Here is a 25,754-nt window from a genome sequence, read left to right as displayed (position 1 = left end):
TCACGTGACCCCGTGCGAGAAAAATGTTCGGGAGACAGTCGTTGGAATTCAACATAGCCTTACGATTTTAAATTTAATGTTATCATCTCTTGACTCTAACACACAGACGAGTTCTGTGGTTTTCTCTCGGGATATGTTGCTCAGAGCCCAAGATATGGCTAACTGGTCATAAAAAATAAAACTCTAACAGCTGCAGAGAAAGAAAAGAATATAAATGGGGGTTAGAGTTCAGAGTGTGCACTTTCTAATTCGACAGTCGCGTCATTCATAAACAGCTCCGTTCTTCTCTTCCGTCGTCCTTGCCTGCATGGCTTGTCTGTCTGTTTGTGTCCATCTGTCCGTCCGTCTGTTTGTCGATACGTTCGTCAGTCTTTCTGGCTGACTATCATTCGGTATACCTGTCAGTAAATTCACCCATCTCTCTTTTGTCACAACACAAGTGTACCAATCGACAAGAAATTGCATTATTACGCAATTCAATAATTACAGTAAACACTAGCGGTATTTAAATGGGCCCTTAGATTGATCGATGGAATTTATGATCAGGCGAATTATGGTAGCGTATTTGTTTCCGTATATCTCTCAGTAGAAGTCACATTGCAAGCATTTGACCTATGTTACAAAAACATTCAATCAATCAATTTGTTCAATTTACTAACAAATGCTGATGACAGAAAATAAACAGCCAGCTTGATAATATTGACAAGTGATGTTATACGTGACACTTGATAGAAATATCCTGTTTATTGAAATATATATTATTATAATGATTATACAGTGCAGAAATAATACGAGTTAGAAGCATTCTCGACATCAACATAATATATCTAAATTATAAACGGGTTTGTTACATTAATGAGGTCGTTATAAAATACTTAAGTAACATAATTTTTTAAATACGTGGAATTTGAATCATATGGTAAGATCTCTACCTGTGTTCACTTATATGTGGAATTGTTTTAACTTTGAGGCTAATTGCGAAGAACAAATGCGTCAGTCTGTTTGACAAATAAATTTGGAATCTTACACAAAAAACCCGAAGTCTCCGCTTGGAGGAATTGTTGTTGTTTACTTAAGTTTGAACATTAAATAGCTGTGTCGTGTGAGCCTTGAGTTAAGACCAGTAATATAAGTCTGTGCCTTACTCTCTCCTTGGTCTTTGTGCGCCGAAACACAAAGCTATTTGTCAACATGACAATTTTGCTGAAATAACAGTTGGAAATGGCAAGCAACGTGGTATTACATATTTTACTTTTTGAAGCAAAGATGTTGACGTTTGCTCATAGGATCAAGATGTAGCAAATATCTATTAACAGCATGACCAAAACTCCAAATCAGAAAAAAAACAAAAAACAAAAAAAAAACAAACAAAAAAACAAAAACAAAAAAGCCCAAAAACAAAACATGAAAAACTCATAAGAACTATGCAGCTGTAAGGTCACACATCGTTGAAGTTTTGTATTGGCTCATTTGAAGAGGATGTGATATACACATGCTGTTTCTCATGGGAGTTAGATTGAAATCACAAACACTCAATTCAAACCATAATAATGGACTCGTAATCCTATTAACTCTTAATCATTGGCTCGCAAAAATTGTGTAATCGATATCGACAATTCCTTTCATTGTAAAAGTGCCTGTATATTTTATTGTTCTGGGTACTGTTATGAAAATGATAAATTTTCTTCCAATCACAAAGTTCTAACTTCCAATTTTACTTTCAAATACCATATAAAGCATCAAAAGTTATATATTTTGTTACTTGTAAGTCTTGAAACATTACAATTAATATGTCATAATTCACATTGTTACTTTGTTAAAACATGTGTACAGTTTCAGTTAAGTGTTCGGTAATGCTGAAATTTTCTCATATATGACTGAATTCAACAAAAACATAGTAATGTTATTAAGATTTGATTTGTGAGAAATTGACGGGCAGGACTAGAAACTTTACTGACTTGTCACTTTCCTGAGTAAAAGTTAAGCGTACAAAATAAAAATAATGTATAAAACAGAATCTGTGTTATGAAAGGTTTAGGAGAACTACCTCCTGTTTCCAAAAATAACGCCCTCAAATGTCTGTTGTGTCTAGTGATTATTCAGCGCCCTCAACAAAGTGCCTCCAGACTTCTGCAAGAATAGATACATGCTATTCCGAATTCCGTACTAACGACTGTATGTTGACTGTAGTTATACACATTCATTTTGCTCTCTTTTTCGTCGCAAAAATGCTAGGGCGCAAAACAATAGACTACCATCAATTTAGAGTTAAAATATCCATGACTCGATCTCAGAAAACGGTACATCAATTACAAGGGACAGGCCTTAGCTCCAATACAATGCTCACTTAATTCGAGAGCTGCAAAAACTTACATGTATGTATTAAATGATTTGCAAAATTTACATCTGTACGTAATATTCTATTGTTCAAATTGATACCATTTATGTGTAGCGTGTTCGGAGAAATCTTCTACGGGTTACCAAACCCTGTAGTTTGAGGACGAAATCCTCTTACGGCGGCCCGTGGAATATTGAACGACAGTTCTCTGAGATGAACTGCTGCATCCATTGACTCGGGGTTACCTACATCAGGGTGATCGTGTGCGGGAACGCCTTTCTGTATGAATGAAGAGGAAAATGATTAATATGTTGATGTTTTACTGTTATTCTGCAGGACACTAAATGTACTTGACGTGTGTTTAGGTGTCACTGTGTATTTGAATATATACGGAAGTATGTTTCGATCTATCTACATATACAATATATATATATATCTGTGCCCAAGTTCAGAGGTTGCCATAAAGCCATTATGGTGATAACCGGGAGGGCACATTGTATACATTTTGTGTATATATATATATATATATATATATATACACGCACACACGCACGCGTACAAACACCCCATACAAACATACATACATACATACATACATACATACATACATACATACATACATACATACATACATACATACATTATAGACTTTCCTTGAGCCAATACTATTATTACAAAAGAAAATTACTCGCTTAATTACATTTTCTCATTTTCCGTACCCATACTGACGTTTTATTCAGACAACTAGACACTTTTCATGTTCGTAAGCTGTGTAAATATCACCCTGTCTTGTCTTGTTGCTTTAATTTGATTTACTAAATTACTAGTATGACGTACAACGCCACGTGAGTACCCTGACAACTTATCAACTGGAAATAAATATCATCTGCTTAAAATAAATACTAGTACTATCACAGAATAACATCAAATTTTATACAACCAAATTCATATTTGTCTACCGACGATAGTCTTTAAGTTACAATGACACCAATTTTTCCTTTGATTATGGTATAGATAGGACAAATAAGTTGTCTGAACAAGACTTGTACACTGACCAGTGCATGGTAATGTTACATTGCATCTCAATCTTGCACGCAGGGTGCCAATCGTAAACTCTCGTTTACAGCCCCAGAGAGCTGGTTTTGCCTTTGTACAAACCGCATCAAGCGGGCTTAAGGAACACTAAAGAGGCCACCGGAATAATATCTAAATATAATACAAATATTATATACATACAAACATAAGTACATACGTGTGTGTACGCTAAATATCACGCTGTATAGATATCCAATTTATCAATCATAAATCACGAGCGCACGACACCAGGAATTTCAATCATAAATTATATATAAAAGTAATAATCTAAATGCTCGTCAAAGAATCATGTGACTGTATGACAGCGAGCGCTGTCCTATCGAACGCCACCAACGTTAAAGCTTTCACTCCATTGTTTACGCCTTCTCATGTTTCGTAACACCAGATTAAGTGATAAAATATTTTTGTTTCACCAGACCCCTTTCTAATTTCTCTGCCAAGATCAACCAAAAAACTAATATTTCCCGATTTTCCTATACTGCCGAACATAAATTCCCGATACTTGTTTTGTTCAACAAAGCGACATGTTTTACTCACTCGTTTTTCTTGGTTGCCTGATTTCAGACCAGCCCTTGCTTGTGATTGATAATATTCAGCGTTCGGATAGTCACGGTCAGGAAGGTCTTTCTGAAGTTTCTGTAACAGATTGAACAGTAAGAGCACAAGTTTGTTTGGCTGTGCCCGGGATTTTATTCAGAGTTGTTGTCCCTTTAACGGGCCGAACCTACGAGGCAGCAGGCAATGCACTGATAAAAATAAAATATTAGCTAAGGGATTATTATCATTCAAAACATTAGGTTGTCAGAACACGTTTCAAAAACCAGCCTCCACAAGTATGGAAGACCGGTCACGACATGCGACATAAGAGTTTTTTAAACTGCGATCTGGAGTTAGGGTTAGGGTTAGGGTTAGGGTTAGGGGTTAGAGTTAGGAATTAGGGTTATGGTTAGTTAAGGTTAGGGTTAGGGGTTAGGGTTAGGGTTAGGGTAGGGTTAGTTTTAGGGTTAGTGTTAGGTCGCAGATCACAGTTTAAAGACGCAGGTCGCATGTCGCAGGTCGTGACCGGTCTTTCACACACAAATGAAATGAACGTGTTCGTTTTTTTCTCAACTTTGGGTTGACTACAGTGAACAGGAAACGCTTATAGTCGCACCAGAGATGTTTACAAGGCGGCGTTATATCAATTTATCATTTTACTCAATTTAAAATTGGATCTAATTTCATAGAAAATGGCAAGTAAGATTTATTCTATTTTTTGCATAGACTGTAATAACCCTGGTATTAGGGCCATTAAAATTCAAAGAAAGTGGCTCGGGGGATAAAAGATCTTAAATAAACGCTTGCCTTCCACGAGCACAGTATAATGTATCTACACATATGCCCAATTTGACTTACCCCATTGAGAGACATGTTGTTAGCCTCGTCCCCAGTAGCGACGTAGGGACGAATAAAGGTATCGCCACTGCCTAAAGGACTGACTGCCATCTTGCTGTCTAAGTCTTGTGAATTTAATGGAGGTTCCTTCTATCGAAAATATCGAGGAAAGAGAATGAAAGAAAAGGAAAATAAAAAAAAACGTCGTTTTTCCCAATTTTCCTATATTGGCGAACATAAATTACTGATACTTGTTTTGTTTAACATAGCGGCAAGTTTTACTCACTAGTCTTTCTTGGTTGCCTGATTTCAGATCAGCCCTTGCTTGTGATTGATAGTATTCAGCGTTCGGATAGTCACGGTCAGGAAGGTCATTCTGAAGTTTCTGTAACAAATTGAATAGTGAGAGTACAAGTTTTGTTGGCTGTGCAAGGGAATTGATTAATACTGCTTTTTCCTAAACAGGCCAAACCTACGAAAATTAAAGAATGAATGAACAGGGAAACACAGAAATAGTTTGAAAATACTGTATTGATAGAGACGTCCCTGTCACTTGTAACTTATTGTTTTGTGCGTTTACGTTCCTTGAACGAGCCTATTTTACAACCATCATAACTGATAAATATATCTGCACTTAAACATTTACACTATGAAACATTAAATGACAATCCATCCCTGATGACACAACCTAACAAATACATAAACGAAAATAAGCCAAGGAAATGCCATATTCATGACATTAGGAACTTATAAGTGAATGTGACCTCACTGTGTTGTTGCCTGTGAAAGACATGAACCAAACTCAGTTTTTATATGACGCTTTAAAAGCTTAAAATAGGTAGCTCTAAGACAACAGCAAGGCTAGGCTTCCTGTGATAAAACTGATTCATTGTAAATATCTTCAATGCTTAACTTTCTGAGAGTAAGGTAGGAATACGATTATACCTCATCGGTGTAGTATTTGTAATAAAGCAATAAAATATCCAAAGTGATATTCCAATAGATTTTGACAATATAATGAAATACTGACGATGGTAATGGCGAGCACACGCATTTAGGGAAACTGGTCAAAATCGAAAACAAACGACCGTTATACCTACCTATTACGTGGTTAATGTTACTCTTTCTATGGTAACTGTGGCAAAATTGGAACAGGTGACAGTATACCTTTAATATATGTGGGAGAGACAGGGCAAACTCTCTCAAAGAGGATGTGTGGGCTTAGGTCTGGCATAAGTAAAACTTGCCAACCTGCCTATAAACCCACTTCAATATTCCTTGCATTCACAATGAAAGTTAGAATATCGGAAAAAACATTTATGTCCCCAACAGTTCTGAACTATACTGGAGCTATCGCAAACAACGTGAACACTATTGGATCACTGAACTCGGTTCAGCTACCAGGGGTTTCATTAAGTTTTGAAGTAGGGGGCTAGAATGGAAATTTAGGCGGCTTGCAGCTGCCATGACCACAAAGCGGTTGTCGTCGGGGGAGGGTCCGGGAAGGGGTGTTCCCCCTCCCGGCCGAAGGCCGGAAACCCTGAAAAATGAGCTAAAATTTACTTTTTACAGCTTACAGTCACTTGAATTTCTAGTATTTTCAGGAGAATTGTCAGCAGTGTTCCAGGGCAATTTGTGTTCATATCATAAAAGCCATTTTCCTGGGAGATTAGGCCTAAATATGATAATTCATAATTAAAAATGATAAAATGTGGTAATGTTGACGATAATTTGAACAAAGAAAACAAGTCTTTAGAGCCTCTATGCTTTTAGGAGGTAAACTATAATGATTCACTATTATTAATGATATAAATTTGATATGTAGATGATATTATACAGTGTTACATCTAGACAGGGGGATAGGGGATTCCCCCTCTGTTGAAATGTTGGCACCCCAAATTAATTTGTCAAGGACCACTCCCCCCTTCCATGAAATGGTGCCAGTCACACCTTCGAGGTACAAGTAGAACACATGAACTGGTGAAATGCCTCCGAAATTTTCTGGAAAAGGGGGAAAATCCCCCTTGTTGATGCCATCCTGGATGAAACACTCATAATGTTATGCTTAAAATTAAGAACCCTGATGTTTGGTATGGAAATCTGTCAGTCTGTAGATGAAGAACTTTGATACCACTGGAGAGGTAAAAAGGATAATTTATATAACGAATAATGATAAAAAATGACAACCATTACCATATTTCGCAAATAGAATCAAAGGTCCTCAAGGTTCTTTGACTATATGGGTATGCAAAGTAAGAACCTTAATATAGGATATGAAATTTGTACGTTCAGAAGCGCACATTTGGATTTAAGCTGCCGATCGCTTTTGAAGTGAATTTAGAGGTCTTATCGTATTGTAACCACTCTAGGCGACGCTCTTATTGGCGTCGATAGACCGAAGAGCAGTACATATCATACGTCCAGCTGGTTAAACTCCTTCACAATTACGCCTACCGCAGTGCAACGCACATCGGCTTACTAAAATTCCAACTGTAATCGGAAAGTTTTTCGTGAGAAAAAAATCAGGTCATTGCCTTCGAAAACAGTTTACATCCACGTAATTATCCTTCTCTTGTTTCTTGGTCCACTTCAAAACCGAGGATCGTACAGCGAAGCTTGACCTTGCGATCGCTTCCGTCTTCATTTGTTCATCGACCATTTTGAGTTGAGCTAACGACGGCCGACAGGTGTAGTATGTGCACGTTTTCATTAGCGTATATAAAGGTCACCAAATAGGAATAAGCAATTCAGGTAGCCAATAGAATCGTCAATTGCAATTCCGATTTTTATTGAGGCAGTATACGCAAGACCGTGCTGCATCGTAGTACAAGGTGATCGTAGTACGTCGCTCCTCTTCTAAATTTTGTGTCACATAAAAGCCGTTGAAAAGTTTGACTACACAGCTTGTGAAACTTGTCCGTATCATTTCAGAAGGTAAAAAATATTTTAGCTATGAAAGAGTTCATTTTCCTAAAAAGTAGCCGGCGAAATCGTGAGAGTAACCGGTCAATTTCGCCGGCTGCCGGCTCTTAATGAAACCCCTGGCTACAGTATGCCACTGTATGGCTGTAATGACAACACATTAGGTGTGGCCGAGCCCTAAGGGGAAAATCTGTCAATATCATGGGTTTATTCAACTCTCACCCGAAAAGACAACAAAGCCATAGCCAAAGACATGGTAACGGTATCCACAAATCCCCAGTTGATTGATCTCTTATCAATGCCAGACAAACCATTAAGTGTTCACAAAATAAATGAGTTGTTTGGATGTTCCTTGCGAAACCTAAAATCTCTCCTGTCGAAAACATGCATATTTACAGTCCTGGAGCACTTGAATTTCGGTTAATATCCATTATTATGGATATAGGCTAATACCGCATATTCAGACCTATTCGGGCAGAATGTATCAACGGTCAGCAGAGGTTGTTTTTCCCTGTCAGGTTTGTTAACAAAGGATGTTGACAGTATTAACATCAGCAATATTACACAACAATGATACCATGGATAAAGTTCCACCATATTTTAAATTTCAAGAATCCCCTATAGTTTCCTACAAACAAACCTTATGGTCATATAAAAGCTGGAGACCTAAACATCGTCAAAAACTATAAACTTCAGCATCTGTTCCAGTTTGGCCCTAAGTATCGTGAGTCTCCCAATATAAACTGGAACTGTAATTTTAAAATTATGGCTACTGCCGAGGCTTGTGCAAAGAAGTGGGCCTGCTTAGAGGTAGAATACGTTGGGTGCCTCTCTGACTGGTTACGTACAGTCAGAGATAAAGTTCGATCACGCATTTCATATCTTCGTTCTTCAAGCGTTATATCAACACTGCATCTACCTTTGATGACTTTGATGTGTTCCTGCAGACAAGGCTTCGAATAACATCTTTTTTTCTGCAAACAATACTACAATAAGTGTTTGATGAATGAACTGAAAATTCAGTGTTCGATGAAGTCATGTGAGTGTAATACCACCTACAGTCTCTCAACCCAATCTGAAGAGGAAATATTTCAGAATCATTGATCAGTATTAAATGAATTTGGCATCAAGCCGACGAATAATGACAAGGTTTTACCTCTACTACATTGGATACCTAAAATCCTCAAGAATCCCTATAAACAACGTTTCATGGCTGGTTCCAGCAGATGTACAACAAAGCACTTGTCACAACTCTTGACCACAATTATATCCATCGTAAATTCTGGTCTGGTACGGTATTGTGACAAGGTTTATGAAACAAGTGGGATTAATCAGATGTGGATATTGAAAAATTCGAAAGAATATTGCATGTTTTAAATACCAGCAACAGCATGTACAGTTCAAGCCACACATTTGATTTTGCTACACTGTATACCACAAAATCCCACACGACAAGCTTCAAACTATGTTGTCATTATTGGTCTTTCACAAGGATGACAGTCGCAGGTATGGATACGTTGTTATCAATCACAACTCGGGCTACCTTAGTAACAACAGTGATGCAAAATGCAAATACACTGACACTAAAGTAAGTAAGATGCTGCACTTCCTTATTGATAACATACATCACATTTGTTGGAATGACATTCAGGCAAACTATAGTCATTCCCATGGGGACAAAATGTTGACCATTTCTTTCAGACTTAGTTTTGTATTGTATTTCATAGGAAGCTGAGTTCATGCAGTCTCTTCATAGTTCCTGCGCTAAAAGAGTTGCAAAGCGTTTTAACAACACCCATAGATAAATCGATGATCTGATTAGTTTGAACAATCCTGGTATTTCTAATAACCTCCATTACAGCTACCCAGATGAATTAAAAATAAAAGAAACAACATAAAGTGTGAGCTCAGCGTCATACCTTGATCTGTTTTTTGAAATTCGACAAAATAAATTATACTCTAAGCTGTTTACACTGCATGAAAACCAGATAATTCAGATAAATTCACATTCATGAGTTGCCTGTATTACAGTATAATACACGTGAATTCACATGAATCCACATGAATACAGGCTTGCTGAATACAAAAAATGGATTCTTGACTGTATTCATCTGTATATGCACTCTTCAGCTAAAATACAGGCAGTAATCCATGTTAATACTCTAAGTATTATAGGGTTTTTATGCAGTGTTAGAGAGACGATTTTAATTTTGAAATTATTAACTTTCTTTATTTTTAAAAATGATATTCCATCGGACTCAGCTTATGGTGTACATATTTCACAACTCCTGAGATACTGTAGAGCTTCTGATATATATGAAGACTTTCAAGTGAGACACAGCTTTCTAGTCTTAAAGCTAGTGAAACAGGGCTTTTCACAAAGAAGGTTGGCTAGATCATTTAAGAAATTCTACGTTAGATATGGAGATATTATCAAAATATGACAAATTTATTACGCAGATGATGAGAGACAGTATTCCTGACTTTGACTCACTTCAGTAATTTGGCAACTAGCTGAATTACCCTACAAGGTACGCTTACTCATATCGGACACCTGCTACCACCACTTTACCAGTGGTTTGAGATTGGACTATTGATTTTGTCGCTGTGATTTTGTTGTTGTTGTTTTGGTTTTTGTTTCTTGGACCTGGTGATGCATTTGCCTTGAAATTGATTTGATATCATATTGCTCAGTTTCCGTATTTTGATTATCTATTTATTGTAAAATCAATTTCAAAGCCTCCTTTCCTGCTTTAGATGTAAAAATATGTACAAACCCACATTTAAATATAAGCAGCACATGTAATAATGCACTGTAACAGTCCCGTTGCCCAAGGCCTGATATGGGTGTTTGGTTGAGCGAGTCGTGCTGTATTAGGCGCAGTATGCCCTAATTGCTCACATACCTGCCCATGGCGGGTTTATTGAGGTATGAGGTTTTATTTGTTCTGACATCCAAAATATTTCAATGTTTTTTATCGTAAATTTACAATGATATTATAAAGGCATTACAGAACGAAACGCTTGGCAGCCGATTTTGTTTTATTCAAAATCAATGTGTTGTCTATATATCCTTGAACATGGTAGTTGTAAACGTAAGGCACCTCTATAAAACCTGTTGTAATTTTTGCGAAATTTAAATGAGAGAGCAGACGATATATTGTGTATGGTAGAAAAACATACCCCTGTTGAAGCATTTGTCAGGTGCCGTTGCAGCAAGTCGACTCGTTTTTCGTCAAGATGTGACGTCGCTGCCGAGTTGCCGAAATACTTCCCGGTCTCGGGATCACTGTATATGCCATCATCAACGCCGGGTCTTCTAACAGCCCCAGTGCCCGGATGAATTAGAGAATGAACTGCAGGCGGTAAATCGTTCATGACTGGCGCTTCGGTAATTTTCCCAGCTTTTCTGCACACATGACAGCAATGCACAATAAACACGATGGTGCTGATCAATAGAAGTCCGGACAAAATGCCGACCCCGATGGCAATTGTCATAAGATGGTCCATAGATATTTCTAAAAAGACATAAAAGTGGCTACGTAAGTGACGATATCAAGTTATGTCGTTGACTCTCAGCGACACCTTGTCATTGTGTGTTGCTCACGAGGATATGAAGTAAGCCTTTTTATGGAGGGGTAGTATGAACGTATACACATAGCTACATGTACGTCAATATGTCAGTATGTATGTCAGTATCTCAGTACGTCAGTCTGTATATGTGAGTATGTATGTATCAGTATGTCTGTGTGACTGTGTGACTGCCTGTCTGTCTGTCTGTCTGTCTGTCTGTGTGTATGTATGTATGTATGTATGTATGTATGTATGTATGTATGTATGTATGTATGTATGTATGTATGTCTGTCTGTCTGTCTGTCTGTCTGTCTGTCTGTCTGTCTGTACGTACGTACGTACGTATGTGTGTGTGTATGTATGTATGTATGTATGTATGTATGTATGTATGTATGTATGTATGTATGTATGTATGTATGTATGTATGTATGTATGTATGTATGTATGTATGTATGTATGTATGTGCAATTGCTAGTACAGCTCTACTTCCGCCTCACCTGAACAAAGCCTTCCTGGTCTGTCGCTTGGTTCTTCCGAATCGTCCTGATAATCGCTCTTACACTCACAAGTAAAAGAACCATCGTCTTTATCGATGCAACTGGCGTACTTGTGGCAATCATGGCTTCCTGGTAAAATGCAAGCCGATTCTTCGAATTCTGAAATAACAATTTCAGATGGGTGACTGGTTGTCCCGGACACATAACGCTTCTCTAAACACTAAGCTTGGCAGTAGGTTTTAAACGAGCTAAATTTGGTATCCTTTTAATTGTTTTCGCGGAAATCTTATACGAAGAGTAGCATTCATTGCGACGGTAGGGCATAATTGGACCGTCGAAGAAGTACTTTTTTGCACAGACGTTGAGGTTTTAACAACGAGCGTTGGTTGTTGTAGATGCGACGTTATCAATACCCAAGCTGTGTATCGAAAACCTGAACTGACACAGGACTGACGATACTTCATTTAGGAAAGCACGGCGGACGCTTCAAAAGTTGCCGCCAAAAGCAGTGAGAGAAATCAAGTTAACTAACTCACTGCCAACAGCGGTGGAGATCTCAATGCAAGTCTTGATGAAATGTAATTTTTTTGTTTTTTTTTTTATTTTTTATTTTTTTAATCTATATTTAAACTCGATAACTCCAAAGGTGAAACACCTCTTTTCGTGGAGGTCGAGTATTTCTAAATACCCATAACCCACAACCCCGATGGAGCACAGAGGAGTAAAGTGCCTTGCTCAAGGGCACAACACCGAGCTAGAGTCTCAAATTCACCGTCCTCCGACAGTGAATCAGCTACTCTGGATCTACCAGGACGTGAACCGGGTCTCAAACTCACCCTCCTCCGATAGTGAGTCCGTAACCCTAACCACTGGTCCACGGTGCCTCCTAATGTCCCCCGGACCTAGTTTCTTTGGAATAGTTTAGAACTTGTGTTTTAACTAAAAGTAATCTGCAATGTTCTTACGCCACCGGACGTTCAATTAAAAAGGCTTATGAAGAACTTATTTTTTTTTTTCGTCAGAGTAGAAAAGAGTACATTAAAAGGTTGTCCAGTTGATTAAACGAGCTAGGCCTTGTTATTCAGTTTACATCCAAGGCCAAGTTAACCGACAATTTATTAACATCCCTCTTCAAATCAATTATAGCCTTCCATCGACAGTGTTTAGGACGAAGTACGAATTTCTCATTTGAAAATTTGCTTATCTACCATAAGGACTCACTGTGTATCTATTTATGTTGGTCATTTTAGTTGATCTCCCGTGCATCCAGTAGGGCAGATAATTTTTATAATATTGGAAGGAGATGCCTAGTCAATAAGAAAATATTCTACTTATAATAGTAAAAAACATAATTCAAAGATATCGTTTCACTAAAATGTAACATTGTCAAAAATATAATAGCAGATTGCACCATCAATTTAATATCTTAATCAATCATAGCATTGCACCATATAATATACTATTTATTCTTATTTAAAGTAGTAACTGGCATTGACATTAATTTGATTTCCATAAGTGCACTGAGCAGAGCATATCTTTGGAGAACTTCGATTTGGCACTGTGGTATGAAGAAACGAAAGGTACAGCTAAAGTTAAACGCAGAAAAGGAAATCTTCAATTTAATCCAGCCAAGTACGAACAAACACCCTGAGCAAGTTGTGCTAACCTGGTCGACCCATGCTCTTAATATACAGAACTTGAGATTTGGAATCAACATACATGAAGTCCCGATTGGTCACTTTCACAAATGACCGTTGTGCTTTTTGCCATTTGTTGTCTGAAATCAGGTGATCTCGCAATTCACAAGAGCTCTCTGGTGAATATCAAAGTGATTGACTACCGGCTTCCATCATCTTCGAGAAGTCGATGAAGCAGAGACTGTGCATGTGTGACGTGGCGGAAATGCGACGTAAACAAAGATTTCTTTACATTAACAGAACTTACAGATTATAATAACATAGTATCAACAACATTAAAAACGAAAAATTTCAAGCAGATTTCATAAAAACAGATACAATGATAACCGTCTTCAGATGTTGCTAAAACTTACCTTTGACTTTTATATTTCCGACTGTCAAATTTGATGTATTTTGGCCTCTTACAGCGTTTTCAAAGCTTGTTTCTATGTTATCGGATGTAACACTTGAGGTATTTAAGAAGGCACTAACGGTTTGTGCGTTCACACTGCCGGGGAAGAAGCCAATAACAACGGTATCTACATAACCCCCATGATCCCGAAGAATTCTGTCCATCTGGAAAAAAAGGTTGATAGCAGACAAGAAGTTCACGAAGATAGTTTGGGTAAGAAATAGTTCTGACCTTTGAGTTTTGATACTTACACTGATGCTTGTGGCATTCCGTGTTAATATGATGAGTAATTAGGCCAATGGCAAGTGTAGCAATGAACATGAAGTTCTGCTAAAGCACCATCAGGGCGCTATTTTCATCACTAACTCAAAGTTTTAAATGAACTTGACCATAGAAAATTAATCAATACTTAAACTGACATTGATGTAACCACCTGTCTACAAGATTTATGCCGCTGAATGTTTTAAAGTAAACGTAGCTGCACGCTACCTAGGTGGCCATTGAAAATTTAATTGCTGGCTTTGAGCCTAAGTGACAACCTTATGGAAAGCCATTAATGACACATTTTTCAATATGTGATGTCAAATGGTGAATAATAGCAACTTTACACACTTGCTATCCCTCAGTGAATGTATGACAGACTGTAAATACCACAACGGATATCAATTTAAATAAACTTGGTGGGGATCAAATTCCTGGCAGTGGCCCGATTGGATTAAGTCAGTACAGAATAATGGCTTCAAGCTATCTGTCAATTGTTTTGCGATTCAAAGCATTTGATATGAAAATGCGGGCAATACATAGTGCAATTCTACAGAGAAGTTTCTTTCCCGAATTCAGTCAAAATTTATAAAAAAATTGGGCAAAACCCATAAACCGGGATATGGTTGCGTTGGGAAATTGTCATTTGTGAAATTAGTGCCTTTTCTGAGAATAACACTTTCGGACCGTTGCAAGGGAAATATGATATGTGTTCTGGGAACACGATATTTAGCTAACTTTGCAGTGAATAATTTTATTTGATATCTTCGAGGCATCACTCTCTCTCTCTGTCTGTCTGTCTCTCTCTAAAAATCACATACACACAAACAAACAAACAAACAAACAAACATGTGCCCATACGCCTTCAGGTATTTCTTCTCGTCTCCTCTCGTTCTCTCTCTGTTTACAAAATATTCATTCCCTTTGCGTACAATACAGTCATACCATTACTTAAATAAACATATTTGTGTGAGAGAGCTTGTAGAGGTGCAGAAAACACATTCTACAGCGTCAACAAAAGGCTTACGAAAATATATTGTAAAAAAAACATATTTTGCATATATTTTACATGATACAGCAAAGGTATGTGTTTATAGAAAATATTATTGTCACTCTGAAAACGTAAGAGTGTTAGAGATAACGGAAAAATATTTTAGGGTATTATAGTTTATTCATTAACACCAATTTTTTGGAAGTAATCACTGTAAATTATTTCAATATCATTAGTCGTGAAAGCTGATCTCATATGCCACACCTCGTAGTTAAAGTACATGTGTGAGATAAGAAATCGTCAGAATCCAATATTGCCGTAAAATCAACATAGAGCTGTTTGAAAGTTTTGGCCTCATGGTTATCAATAGAATCCGCAAAGCTAAATCTCGGAGCTTTTGTTCATAATTATCTTTGATAGTTAACGTTTGAGAGGTGGTTTTGGTTAAATCCCCTCTTGTTCATTTGCCATTTGGGAACTGTTGTGCTTGCAAATTATCAGTGGGTGTGATTTGTAAATTTACCACTAACTACGACTTTCAACGGGCTTGCACAGACGAATATTTATGCAGAACTCAAGCTGAAATTGAGCTAAAACAATTCAACAAGATTTATGCCGCTGAATGTTTTAAGATCGGTAAATGTAGCTCAACGCTTTTGCGATGGCCTATGCCAGAATGCAAAAATTAGTTAAAAGTCATGGGATAAGTCATGGGCAGCATCGCTGCCCTTTCGTCAATGATCTCGCGCCCAGAACTATTACTCACCATGTCTGCGATATTCCTAGCTAACAACTTGAATTCAGCTGTTTCGCGATCGTCCAGGGCATTACTGTATTCAGCTTCCATTCCATTTATCAGTGTTATCGTCATTGACGCCTCATAAGATTTCGTTGCTGAAAGGAATATGGAGAAAGACGTAGAGAATGATTGCGAATGGAAAGGTAGTATGTATGATCGCAGTACTTATAGGTAGATAGGTCGGTAGGTAGATAGGTCGGTAGGTTGATAGGCAGGCAGGCAGGTAGGTAGTTTAATAGGTTGGTAGGTACATTTTTGTATGTATGTATGTATGTATGTATGTATGTATGTATGTATGTATGTATGTATGTATGTATGTATGTATGTATGTATGTATGTATGTATGTATGTATGTATGTATGTATGTATGTATGTATGTATGTATGTATGTATGTATGTATGTATGTATGTATGTATGTATGTATGTATGTATGTATGCGTGTGTACATGTATGTATGTATGTATGTGTATGTATGTATGTATGTATGTATCTATGCATCTATGTATGTGTCTATGTATGCATGTATGTGTGTATCTAATTATGTGTGTACGTCGGCACTTTGAGACCAACTAAGAACGCTTGTATATGAATCGAATGTGTAAAACAAGCGTTCTTATGCGTGTACGCGTATATGTCTGTATGTCCGCAACCATATATGTAATTGTTGAGGGTGCCTACGAGAGTTTGTTGTACAAGCATATTTATAGCCTACTTATTTTATTTCATCAGTTATGTAAGAATTTAACACTGAGAAGCTCATAATGTTCGTCTTTAAGCTTGGATGTAAACAATTACAACAATTACATGTTCATTATATGTTTTTCTTCTAAAGTACACACAGAATGTGTTGATAAGCCAGACATTAAAGTTGCCGACTCATTTAAACATTCGTTACAAAAACATGAAAGTCTCTTTTGTCTTAGGAAAGACAGCGGTCAATTTCCTAATCTGTTATTTGGCAGAAGTCATTAACTGGCAATCTTTGTTCTGGCAATATTGACCCATCTCTGCCAAAGACACAACGCTTTGTTATGTTTCTTACAAATTAGTGACACATGTTCTATGTACTTTAGAAGAAAACGTGTGTAGTGAACATGCAATCGTTCAAAGTCAATCTGAAAGACCCGTATAACATATATTATCGTAATTATGAAGAAGTGAATTTGACTATCAAAAAATCTAGAATTACTTTTGCCGAACGTTCCTAAGTATATTGATCTGTATTTCTGCAATAGCTTTTGACAGCAATGATACATATATACTGCATACATAAGTATAAATCATGTACTTACGCACGCACTTGTTGTTTTGTCTGCGAGTGTTCGCTTTACAATGACACGCGTATGTGTCTCCTCCTTCTACACAATTCTCAGTAGTGGAATCACATGCGTCACGGCTGCATTTCTTCACGCCTTCTCGACAAAATATAATAATAATTGGATAAGGGCACAAATATTACAATACCCCTTAATATTTGAGATATATATCTGGTAGGCTCATTTTACAATGTGAATATTGAGGAGATAGGGCGCCTAATTATTAACATGCACGAACAAATAGACACATACAAGCTTGGTATTGTATGTTATATGTTAATTCATCAAAAATTAACCAACCAATCAATTATCATCAACTCCATCAATTTTCTATTTACGGAATTTGCACAAATTTGAAAGTTTTTTTGTATTCTCTGAACTTCCTGTCAAAATACGAAAAGATGCTTAAAAATTATTCACCTGTTTCACAATTGGTTCCTATGTAGCCAGTGGCACAGCTGCAGCTGTATTGATTGACTTCATCCACGCATATTGCACCATTCTGACATGGATTACTTGCACATTCGATGATATCTATATTGAGAAAGAAGACGACAAAGCATGCAGTGAAATATTAGATTTTCGAATCTACAACAGTTTTGGTTGAGTGCACAGCAACATTTGTAATACAAAATTAATTTTTGCATACGTCTGGCAACTTAGTGATAGGCGTTTTGAGTTTAAAATAAAAATAATAAAAAGATGCACAAATTGAAGATACATTAGTTTCTTTTAAAGTGACTGTCAGAATGCGAAATGAAATCATTTCAGCCACTGTTTCCCTTCTTATTCCTGTCTCCGATAGAGGCGCCATGTTAAGATATCAAATAATTAATGTTGACTAAAAACATCTATTGCTGCATCAATGGACGAATATTCACCCATTTCACAATTTGTTCCTGTGAAGCCGGCAGCACAGCTGCAGCTGTATTTATTGACTTCATCCTCGCATGTTGCACCATTTTTACATGGATTACTTGTACATTCGTTGATATCTATATGGACAAAGAACACAACAAAATATGCACTAAATTATTATACGGAAAACTGTAACAGAGTCGGCCGTGCACATTCTCATAAACATTGTATAACACGAGGAAACATTTGTGTGTAGACTGCAGAAAACTAAACGATATCCATCTTGAGTAAAACAAGAAAAAATAGATCCAAAATGCGAAGTAAATTTCTTAACATCAATTCTTCCCTTTTTCTATTTGCAACAGTGACATGTAAGGATGATGCGCTTTAACAAGAAACAGTCTGTTTGTTAAGGAAAACTGATTGCTGCATGCATTGACGAATATTCACCGTTTCACAATCGGTTCCATTGTAGCCATCAGCACACGTGCAGCTGTATTGATTTAGTTCGTCCACGCATGTTGCACCATTCTGACATGGATTACTTGCACATTCGTTGATATCTATGGAAAAACAAAATATGCAGTAAAATATTAGATAGAAAATCTACAAGCGTGTGCATAACATGAAGAAACATATGTTTGTAGAGCTCTGAAAACTTAATAACGCTCTTGAGCAAAATGAATACTAGACATTCTTAAAGTCCTAAAATTGAAGTTGTTTGTTTATTTGTTTGTTCGTTTTTAACTGAGAGTCAAAGTGCGATGTTACTTTGTTTACATATTCCGTTTTTTGTATTGGTAAGAATGAAATCTAGTGTGGAGGCACTTTAACAAGATAATTTCCGCACGCATGGCCAAAGTTTCACCTGTTTCACAATTGGTTCCTTGGTAGCCATCAGCACACGTGCAGCTGTATTGATTGACTTCATTCATGCATGTTGCACCATGCTGACAGGGATTACTTTCACATTCATCAATATCTACATGGAGTCAAAAAGACAACAAAACATGCAGTGAACTATTAGATGGAAATGTGTAACAGCGCCGCTCGTGTGAATAATCACATAAACATTGTATCACATGAGAAAAATGTATACATTTGTGTACTTCTGAAACTTACACATGTGCGTTAAGGACAAAATATGAAAAAAGAATAAAGGTCCACAAACAGAAGCTAGATTTGGTTTTTTTAAAGTGACCGTCAATATACGAAACGAATTCGTTTATTCGAGGGCTTCCCTTTTATTTTTGTAATTCAGGATTCAATTTAGCGTTCACGTGACTAAAGGAAATCTCATAGGTGTAAGCATTGATGAACATTTACCTGCTTCACAATTTGTTCCCATGTAGCCAGCAGCACACATGCAGGTGTATTGATTGACTTCATTCGCGCATGGTGCACCATTCTGACATGGATTACTTGCACATTCGTTGATATCTATAGAAAAACAAAATATGCAGTAAAATATGAGATAGAAAATCTACAAGCTGTGAATAACATGAAGAAACATATATATGTAGAACTCTGCGCTCGTGAGTAAAAATGGAAGCAAAACATTCTTAAGGTCCCCAAATTGAAGTTTGTTTGTTTGTTTTTACTGAGAGTCAAAGTGCGATGTGAATTTATTTACATCTTTCCGGTTTTTTTGTATTGGTAAGAACGAAATCTAGTGTGGAGGCACTTTAACAAGATATAGTCTGATTACTAAGGAAATCTGTTTGCTTCATGCATTGTCAAAGTTTCACCTTTTTCACAATTGGTTCCTTGGTAGCCATCAGCACACGTGCAGCTGTATTGATTGAGTTCATTCACGCATGTTCCAACGTTCTGACAAGGATTACTTTCACACTCATCAATATCTACATGGAGGTAAAAAGACAACAAAACATGCAGTGAACTCTTAGATTGAAATGTGTAACAGCGCCGCTCGTGTGAATAAGCACATAAACATTGTATCACATGAGAAAAATGTATACATTTGAGTACTTCTGAAACGTACACATGTGCGTTACGGGCAAAATATAATAAAAAGGAATAAGGCAAAAAAAAAATGAAATGTTTCTGGTCAGGTCTTTCTTAAAAAATGGTGCGGTGACGCGCATTTTATTTTTTTTTTATTTTTTTTTTTATTTTTTTTTGCCTCAAGGGAGGGAGGAGGGTCAGTTTTATAGTTTTATCCATATAGTCACATATATACTGTTCATGCAGTCACTGATCATTTCCCCAAAGAATTTTGTCTTTCTCTTCAGCCATTTTGGTTTGGTGTCAGCCACGGCCGCCGGCCACAAACAGAAAGAAGGGTGACGCGCTGTTGTTCAGGTGACGCGCGCGCTGACCAGAAACATTTCTTTTCTTTTTTTTGGCCTAAAGGTCCACAAACAGAAGCTAGATTTGTTTCTTTCATATTTACATCTCTTCCGTTTTTGTATTGGTAAGAATGAAATCTAGTGTTGAGGCACTTTAACAAGATATAGTTTGTCGACTAAGGAAATCTTATTGCTGCACGCATGGTCAAAGTTTCACCTGTTTCACAATTGGTTCCTTGGTAGCCATCAGCACACGTGCAGCTGTATTGATTGACTTCATTCATGCATGTTGCACCATTCTGACAGGGATTACTTTCACATTCATCAATATCTACATGGAGTCAGCAAGACAACAAAACATACACTGAAATATTAAATGGAAATGTGTAACAGCGCCGCTCGTGTGAATAATCACATAAACATTGTATCACATGAGAAAAATGTATACATTTGTGTACTTCTGAAACGTACACATGTGCGTTAAGGGCAAAATATAAAAAAAGAATAAAGGTTTACAAACAGAAGCTAGATTTGGTTCTTTTAAAGTGACCGTCAATATACGAAACGAATTCATTTATTCGAGGGCTTCCCTTTTTATTTTCGTAATGCAGGATTCAATTTCGTGTTCACGTGACTAAAGGAATCTCATAGCTGTAAGCCTTGATGAACATTTACCTGCTTCACAATTTGTTCCCATGTAGCCAGCAGCACACATGCAGGTGTATTGATTTAGTTCGTCCACGCATGTTGCACCATTCTGACATGGATTACTTGCACATTCGTTGATATCTATAGAAAAACAAAATATGCTGTAAATATGAGATAGAAAATCTACAAGCCTGTGCATAACATGAGGAAACATATATATGTAGAACTCTACGCTCATGAGTAAAATGAAAAAAAAAAAAAACATTCTTGAAGTCCCAAATTGAAGTTTGTTTGTTTGTTTTTAAGTGAGAGTCAAAGTGCAATGTGAATTTATTTACATCTCTTCCGTTTTTGTATTAGTAAGAATGCAATCTAGTGTGGAGGCACTTTAACAAGATATAGTGTGTCGAATAAGGAAATATAATTGCTGCACGCATGGTCAAAGTTTCACCTGTTTCACAATTGGTTCCTTGGTAGCCATCAGCACACGTGCAGCTGTATTGATTGACTTCATTCATGCATGTTGCACCATTCTGACAGGGATTACTTTCACATTCATCAATATCTACATGGAGTCAAAAAAGCAACAAACATGCAGTCAACTCTTAGATGGAAATGTATAACAGCGCCGCTCGTGTGCAAAGTTACATAGAAATGTGTATCAAATAAGAAAATGTATACATTTGTGTAGTATTGAAACTTATACATGTGCATTACGGGCAAAATATGAAAACGAATGAAGGTCCACAAACAGGAGCTAGATTTGTTTCTTTCTTATTTACATCTCTTCCGTTTTTGTGCTGGTAAGAATGAAATTTACTGTGGAGGCACTTTAACAAGATGTAGTTTGTCGACTAACGAAATCTTATTGCTGCACGCATGATATGGTCAAAGTTTCACCTGTTTCACAATTGGTTCCTTGGTAGCCATCAGCACACGTGCAGCTATATTGATTGACTTCATTCATGCATGTTGCACCATTCTGACAGGGATTACTTTCACATTCATCGATATCTACATGGAGTCAAAAAGACAACAAAACATGCAGTGAACGACTAGATGGAAATGTGTAACAGCACCACTCGTGTGATTAATCACATAAACATTGTATCATATGAGAACCAGATATGAACTGAATATGCTCACGTGTTTTACAACAGGTTCATTAATAGTAGTACGCTTCACAGAACAATAAGATATCTGTTATATCACTATATGTAGCAGGTTTTATCGCACAGTACTCTCAGAGATTAATCACTAATTACAAAACTTTATTTATTATGCAAATGAGCTATAAATTAACTTTACACTGCCCAATGCTTCATGGCTAATTAGATATCCATCAGATCAACATTTGTAGCACGTTTCATTTAATTTGATGCTGTAATTTTAGAGTAATGTCACTAATTACAAAGTTCATTAAATATGCAAATAAACCCTAAATTAACTGTTCAATGTTTCATAGCACAATTAAATATTTATCAAATCAATATCTGTAGAAGGTTTCACCAAATTTGGTGCCGTAATCTCAGAGTTATATACCTAATTACAAAGTTTATTAAATATGCAAATGAACCCTTTATTAACTTCACATTACTAAATGCTTTACAACACAGTTAGATATCTGTCGGATCAGTATATGCAGCAGTTTTCATCACATTTGATGCAGTTATTTCGGAGTTATATGACTTATTATAAAACTTCATGAAATATCAAATGAGGTAATTTTTAACTTGACACTGCTCAATGCTTCTCAGTACATTTGGATATTTATTAGATCAACATCTGTAGCAAGTTTCATCAAATTTAATGCTGTAATTTTGGAGTAATATTACTAATTACAAAGTTCATTAAATATGCAAATGAACCCTTAATTAACTCCACACAACTAAATGCTTTACACCATAATTAGATATCTGTCGGATCAGTATTTGCAGCAGATTTCATCACATTTGGTGCAGTTATTTTGGAGTTATATGACTAATTACAAAACTTCATAAAATATGCAAATGACCTATTTGTTAACTTGACACTGCCAAATGCTTCTCAGTACAATTAGATATTTATCAGAACAATATCTGTACCCAATTTCACTGACTTGGGTGCCGTAATTTTAGAGTTATAAACCTAATTACAAAGTTCATTAAATATGCAAATGAACCCTTAATTAACTTTACACTACTAAATGCTTTACACCACAGTTAGATATCAGTCGGATCAGTATCTAGAGCAGATTTCAAAAGATTTGTGGCAGTTATATCGGAGTTATATGACTAATTACAAAACATCATAAAATATGCAAATGAGCTATTTATTAACTTGACACTGCCCAATGCTTCTAAGTATAATTAGATATATATCAGATCAATATCTTTTGCAAGTATCATCGAGTTTGGTGCAGAATTTCAGAGTTATCTCACTAATAATAAAAGTTCATTAAATATGCAAATGAGAAGATAATTGACATGACTCTCATAGTATCATCATAATGTTCTCAGATCGTCATCTGTGAAAAGTTTCATGAAAATTTGTGCAGTATTTCTTGATATATGTCGACACTATCATTACCGTCTCCATAGTGAAACCATTGTACGGAAGAAAAACGATATTGCATTACTTCATTAATATGCAAGTCAATCTACTCAGTTCTTGCAAGTAGCATATGGTACCTGTGTACCAAATCTGACTTGAATCCGTTCAGGCGTTTTTGAGTTATCGTGTAAACAGACAGACAGGCAGAAAGACACACACACACACCACCACGCACACACACCTACACACATACACACACAGACACACACGGACAGACAGACAGAATCGCTATGACATTAGCCCACGTGTTCACACACGTTAGCTAAAATGTATACATTTGTGTACTTCTGAAACTTACACATGTGCGTTACGGGCAAAATATTAAAAAAGAATAAAGGTCCAAAACAGAAGCTAAATTTGGTTCTTTTAAAGTGACCGTCGATATGCGAATCGAATTCATTTATTGGAGGGCTTCCCTTTTTATTTTTGTAATTCAGGATTCAATTTCGCGTTCACGTGACTAAAGGAAATCTCATAGCTGTAAGCCTTGATGAACATTTACCTGCTTCACAATTTGTTCCCATGTAGCCAGCAGCACACATGCAGGTGTATTGATTTAGTTCGTCCACGCATGTTGCACCATTCTGACATGGATTACTTGCACATCCGATGATATCTTTAGAAAAACAAAACATGCAGTAAAATATAAGATAGAAAATCTACAAGCTTGTGCATAAGATGAAGAAAAATATATATGTAGAACTCTGCGCTCGTGAGTAAAAATGGAAGCAAAACATTCTTAAGGTCCCAAATTGAAGTGTGTTTGTTTGTTTTTTACTGAGAGTCAAAGTGCGATGTGAATTTATTTACATCTTTTCCGGTTTTTTTTGTATTGGTAAGAACAAAATCTAGTGTGGAGGCACTTTAACAAGATATAGTCTACTGACTAAGGAAATCTAATTGCTGCACGCATTTTCAAAGTTTCACCTGTTTCACAATTGGTTCCTTGGTAGCCATCAGCACACGTGCAGGTGTATCGATTGACTTCATTCATGCATGATGCACCATTCTGACAGGGATTACTTTCACATTCATCAATATCTACATGGATTCAAAAAGACAATAAAACATGCAGTGAATCACTAGATGGAAATGTGTAACAGCGCCGCTCGTGTGAATAATCACATAAACATTGTATAACATGAGAAAAACGTATACTTTTGTCTACTTTGAAACTTACACACGTCCGTTACGTGCAAAATATAGAAAAAACAGAGGTCCACAAACAGAAGCTAGATTTGTTTCTTCCTTATTTACATCTCTTCCGTTTTTGTATTGGTTCGAATCAAATCTAGTGGGGAGGCAATTTAACAAGATATAGTTTGTCGACTAAGGAAATCTTATTACTGCACGCATGGTCAAAGTTTCACCTGTTTCACAATTGGTTCCTTGGTAGCCATCAGCACACATGCAGCTGTATTGATTGACTTCATTCATGCATGTTGCACCATTCTGACAGGGATTACTTTCACATTCATCAATATCTACATGGAGTCAAAAAGACAACAAAACATGCAGTGAACTATTAGATGGAAATGTGTAACAGCGCCGCTCGTGTGAATAATCACATAAACATTGTATCACATGAGAAAAATGTATACATTTGTGTACTTCTGAAACTTACACATGTGCGTTACGGGCAAAATATGAAAAAAGAATAAAGGTCCACAAACAGAAGCTAGATTTGGTTCTTTTAAAGTGACCGTCAATATGCGAAAGGAATTCATTTATTCGAGGGCTTCCCTTTTATTTTGTAATTCAGGATTCAATTTCGTGTTCACGTGACTAAAGGAAATCTCATAGCTGTAAGCAGTGATGAACATTTACCTGCTTCACAATTTGTTCCCATGTAGCCATCAGCACACATGCAGTGTATTGATTTAGTTCGTCCACGCATGTTGCACCATTCTGACATGGATTACTTGCACATTCGTTGATATCTATAGAAAAACAAAATATGCAGTAAAATATGAGATAGAAAATCTACAAGCATGTGCTAACATGAAGAAACATATATTTGTAGAGCTCTGCGCTCGTGAGTAAAAATAAAAACAAAACATTCTTAAAGTCCCCAAATTGAAGTTTGTTTGTT

General features: G+C 36.6%; 2 protein-coding genes across 2 annotated transcripts; both read right to left on the bottom strand.

Moving 5' to 3' along the window:
* Positions 1-695: 695 nt before the first annotated feature.
* LOC139116940 (uncharacterized) lies at positions 696-20,753 on the bottom strand. Its single transcript, XM_070679675.1, has 16 exons — positions 20,640-20,753; positions 19,862-19,975; positions 19,440-19,553; positions 18,982-19,095; positions 18,564-18,676; positions 18,137-18,250; positions 17,676-17,789; positions 17,232-17,351; positions 15,906-16,033; positions 13,850-14,051; positions 11,800-11,958; positions 10,913-11,247; positions 5,094-5,192; positions 4,829-4,957; positions 3,971-4,069; positions 696-2,617 (listed from the first exon to the last, which is right to left on the bottom strand). The coding sequence occupies exons 6-16, from the start codon at positions 18,138-18,140 to the stop codon at positions 2,471-2,473; spliced, it is 1,536 nt and encodes a 511-aa protein (XP_070535776.1). The 5' UTR covers positions 18,141-18,250; positions 18,564-18,676; positions 18,982-19,095; positions 19,440-19,553; positions 19,862-19,975; positions 20,640-20,753; the 3' UTR covers positions 696-2,470.
* Positions 18,501-25,559, bottom strand: LOC139117623 (fibropellin-1-like). The gene is made up of 12 exons (XM_070680865.1): positions 25,490-25,559; positions 25,033-25,146; positions 24,590-24,703; positions 24,165-24,278; positions 21,971-22,084; positions 21,522-21,635; positions 21,098-21,211; positions 20,640-20,753; positions 19,862-19,975; positions 19,440-19,553; positions 18,982-19,095; positions 18,501-18,676 (listed from the first exon to the last, which is right to left on the bottom strand). The coding sequence occupies exons 1-12, from the start codon at positions 25,557-25,559 to the stop codon at positions 18,501-18,503; spliced, it is 1,386 nt and encodes a 461-aa protein (XP_070536966.1).
* Between the last annotated feature and the right edge of the window lie 195 nt (positions 25,560-25,754).

This window comes from Ptychodera flava, chromosome 18 (genome assembly GCF_041260155.1).
Source record: "Ptychodera flava strain L36383 chromosome 18, AS_Pfla_20210202, whole genome shotgun sequence".
NCBI classification, from domain to species: domain Eukaryota; kingdom Metazoa; phylum Hemichordata; class Enteropneusta; family Ptychoderidae; genus Ptychodera; species Ptychodera flava.
This window is presented reverse-complemented; position numbering and strand designations above follow the sequence as displayed.

Coding starts and splice junctions, on each gene's coding strand:
- LOC139117623 (XM_070680865.1), bottom strand. CDS start 25,559: ATGCGTGGACGAACTAAATCAATACACTGCATGTGTGCTGATGGCTAC. Junction 24,704..25,032: donor AGGAACCAATTGTGAAACAG/GTGAAACTTTGA, acceptor GAATCCATGTAG/ATATTGATGAATGTGAAAGT. Junction 18,677..18,981: donor AGGAACCAATTGTGAAACAG/GTGAAACTTTGG, acceptor GTTTTTCCATAG/ATATCAACGAATGTGCAAGT.
- LOC139116940 (XM_070679675.1), bottom strand. Junction 16,034..17,231: donor ACAAAACAACAAGTGCGTGC/GTAAGTACATGA, acceptor TATTCCTTTCAG/CAACGAAATCTTATGAGGCG. Junction 4,070..4,828: donor ACAACATGTCTCTCAATGGG/GTAAGTCAAATT, acceptor AATCTGTTACAG/AAACTTCAGAAAGACCTTCC.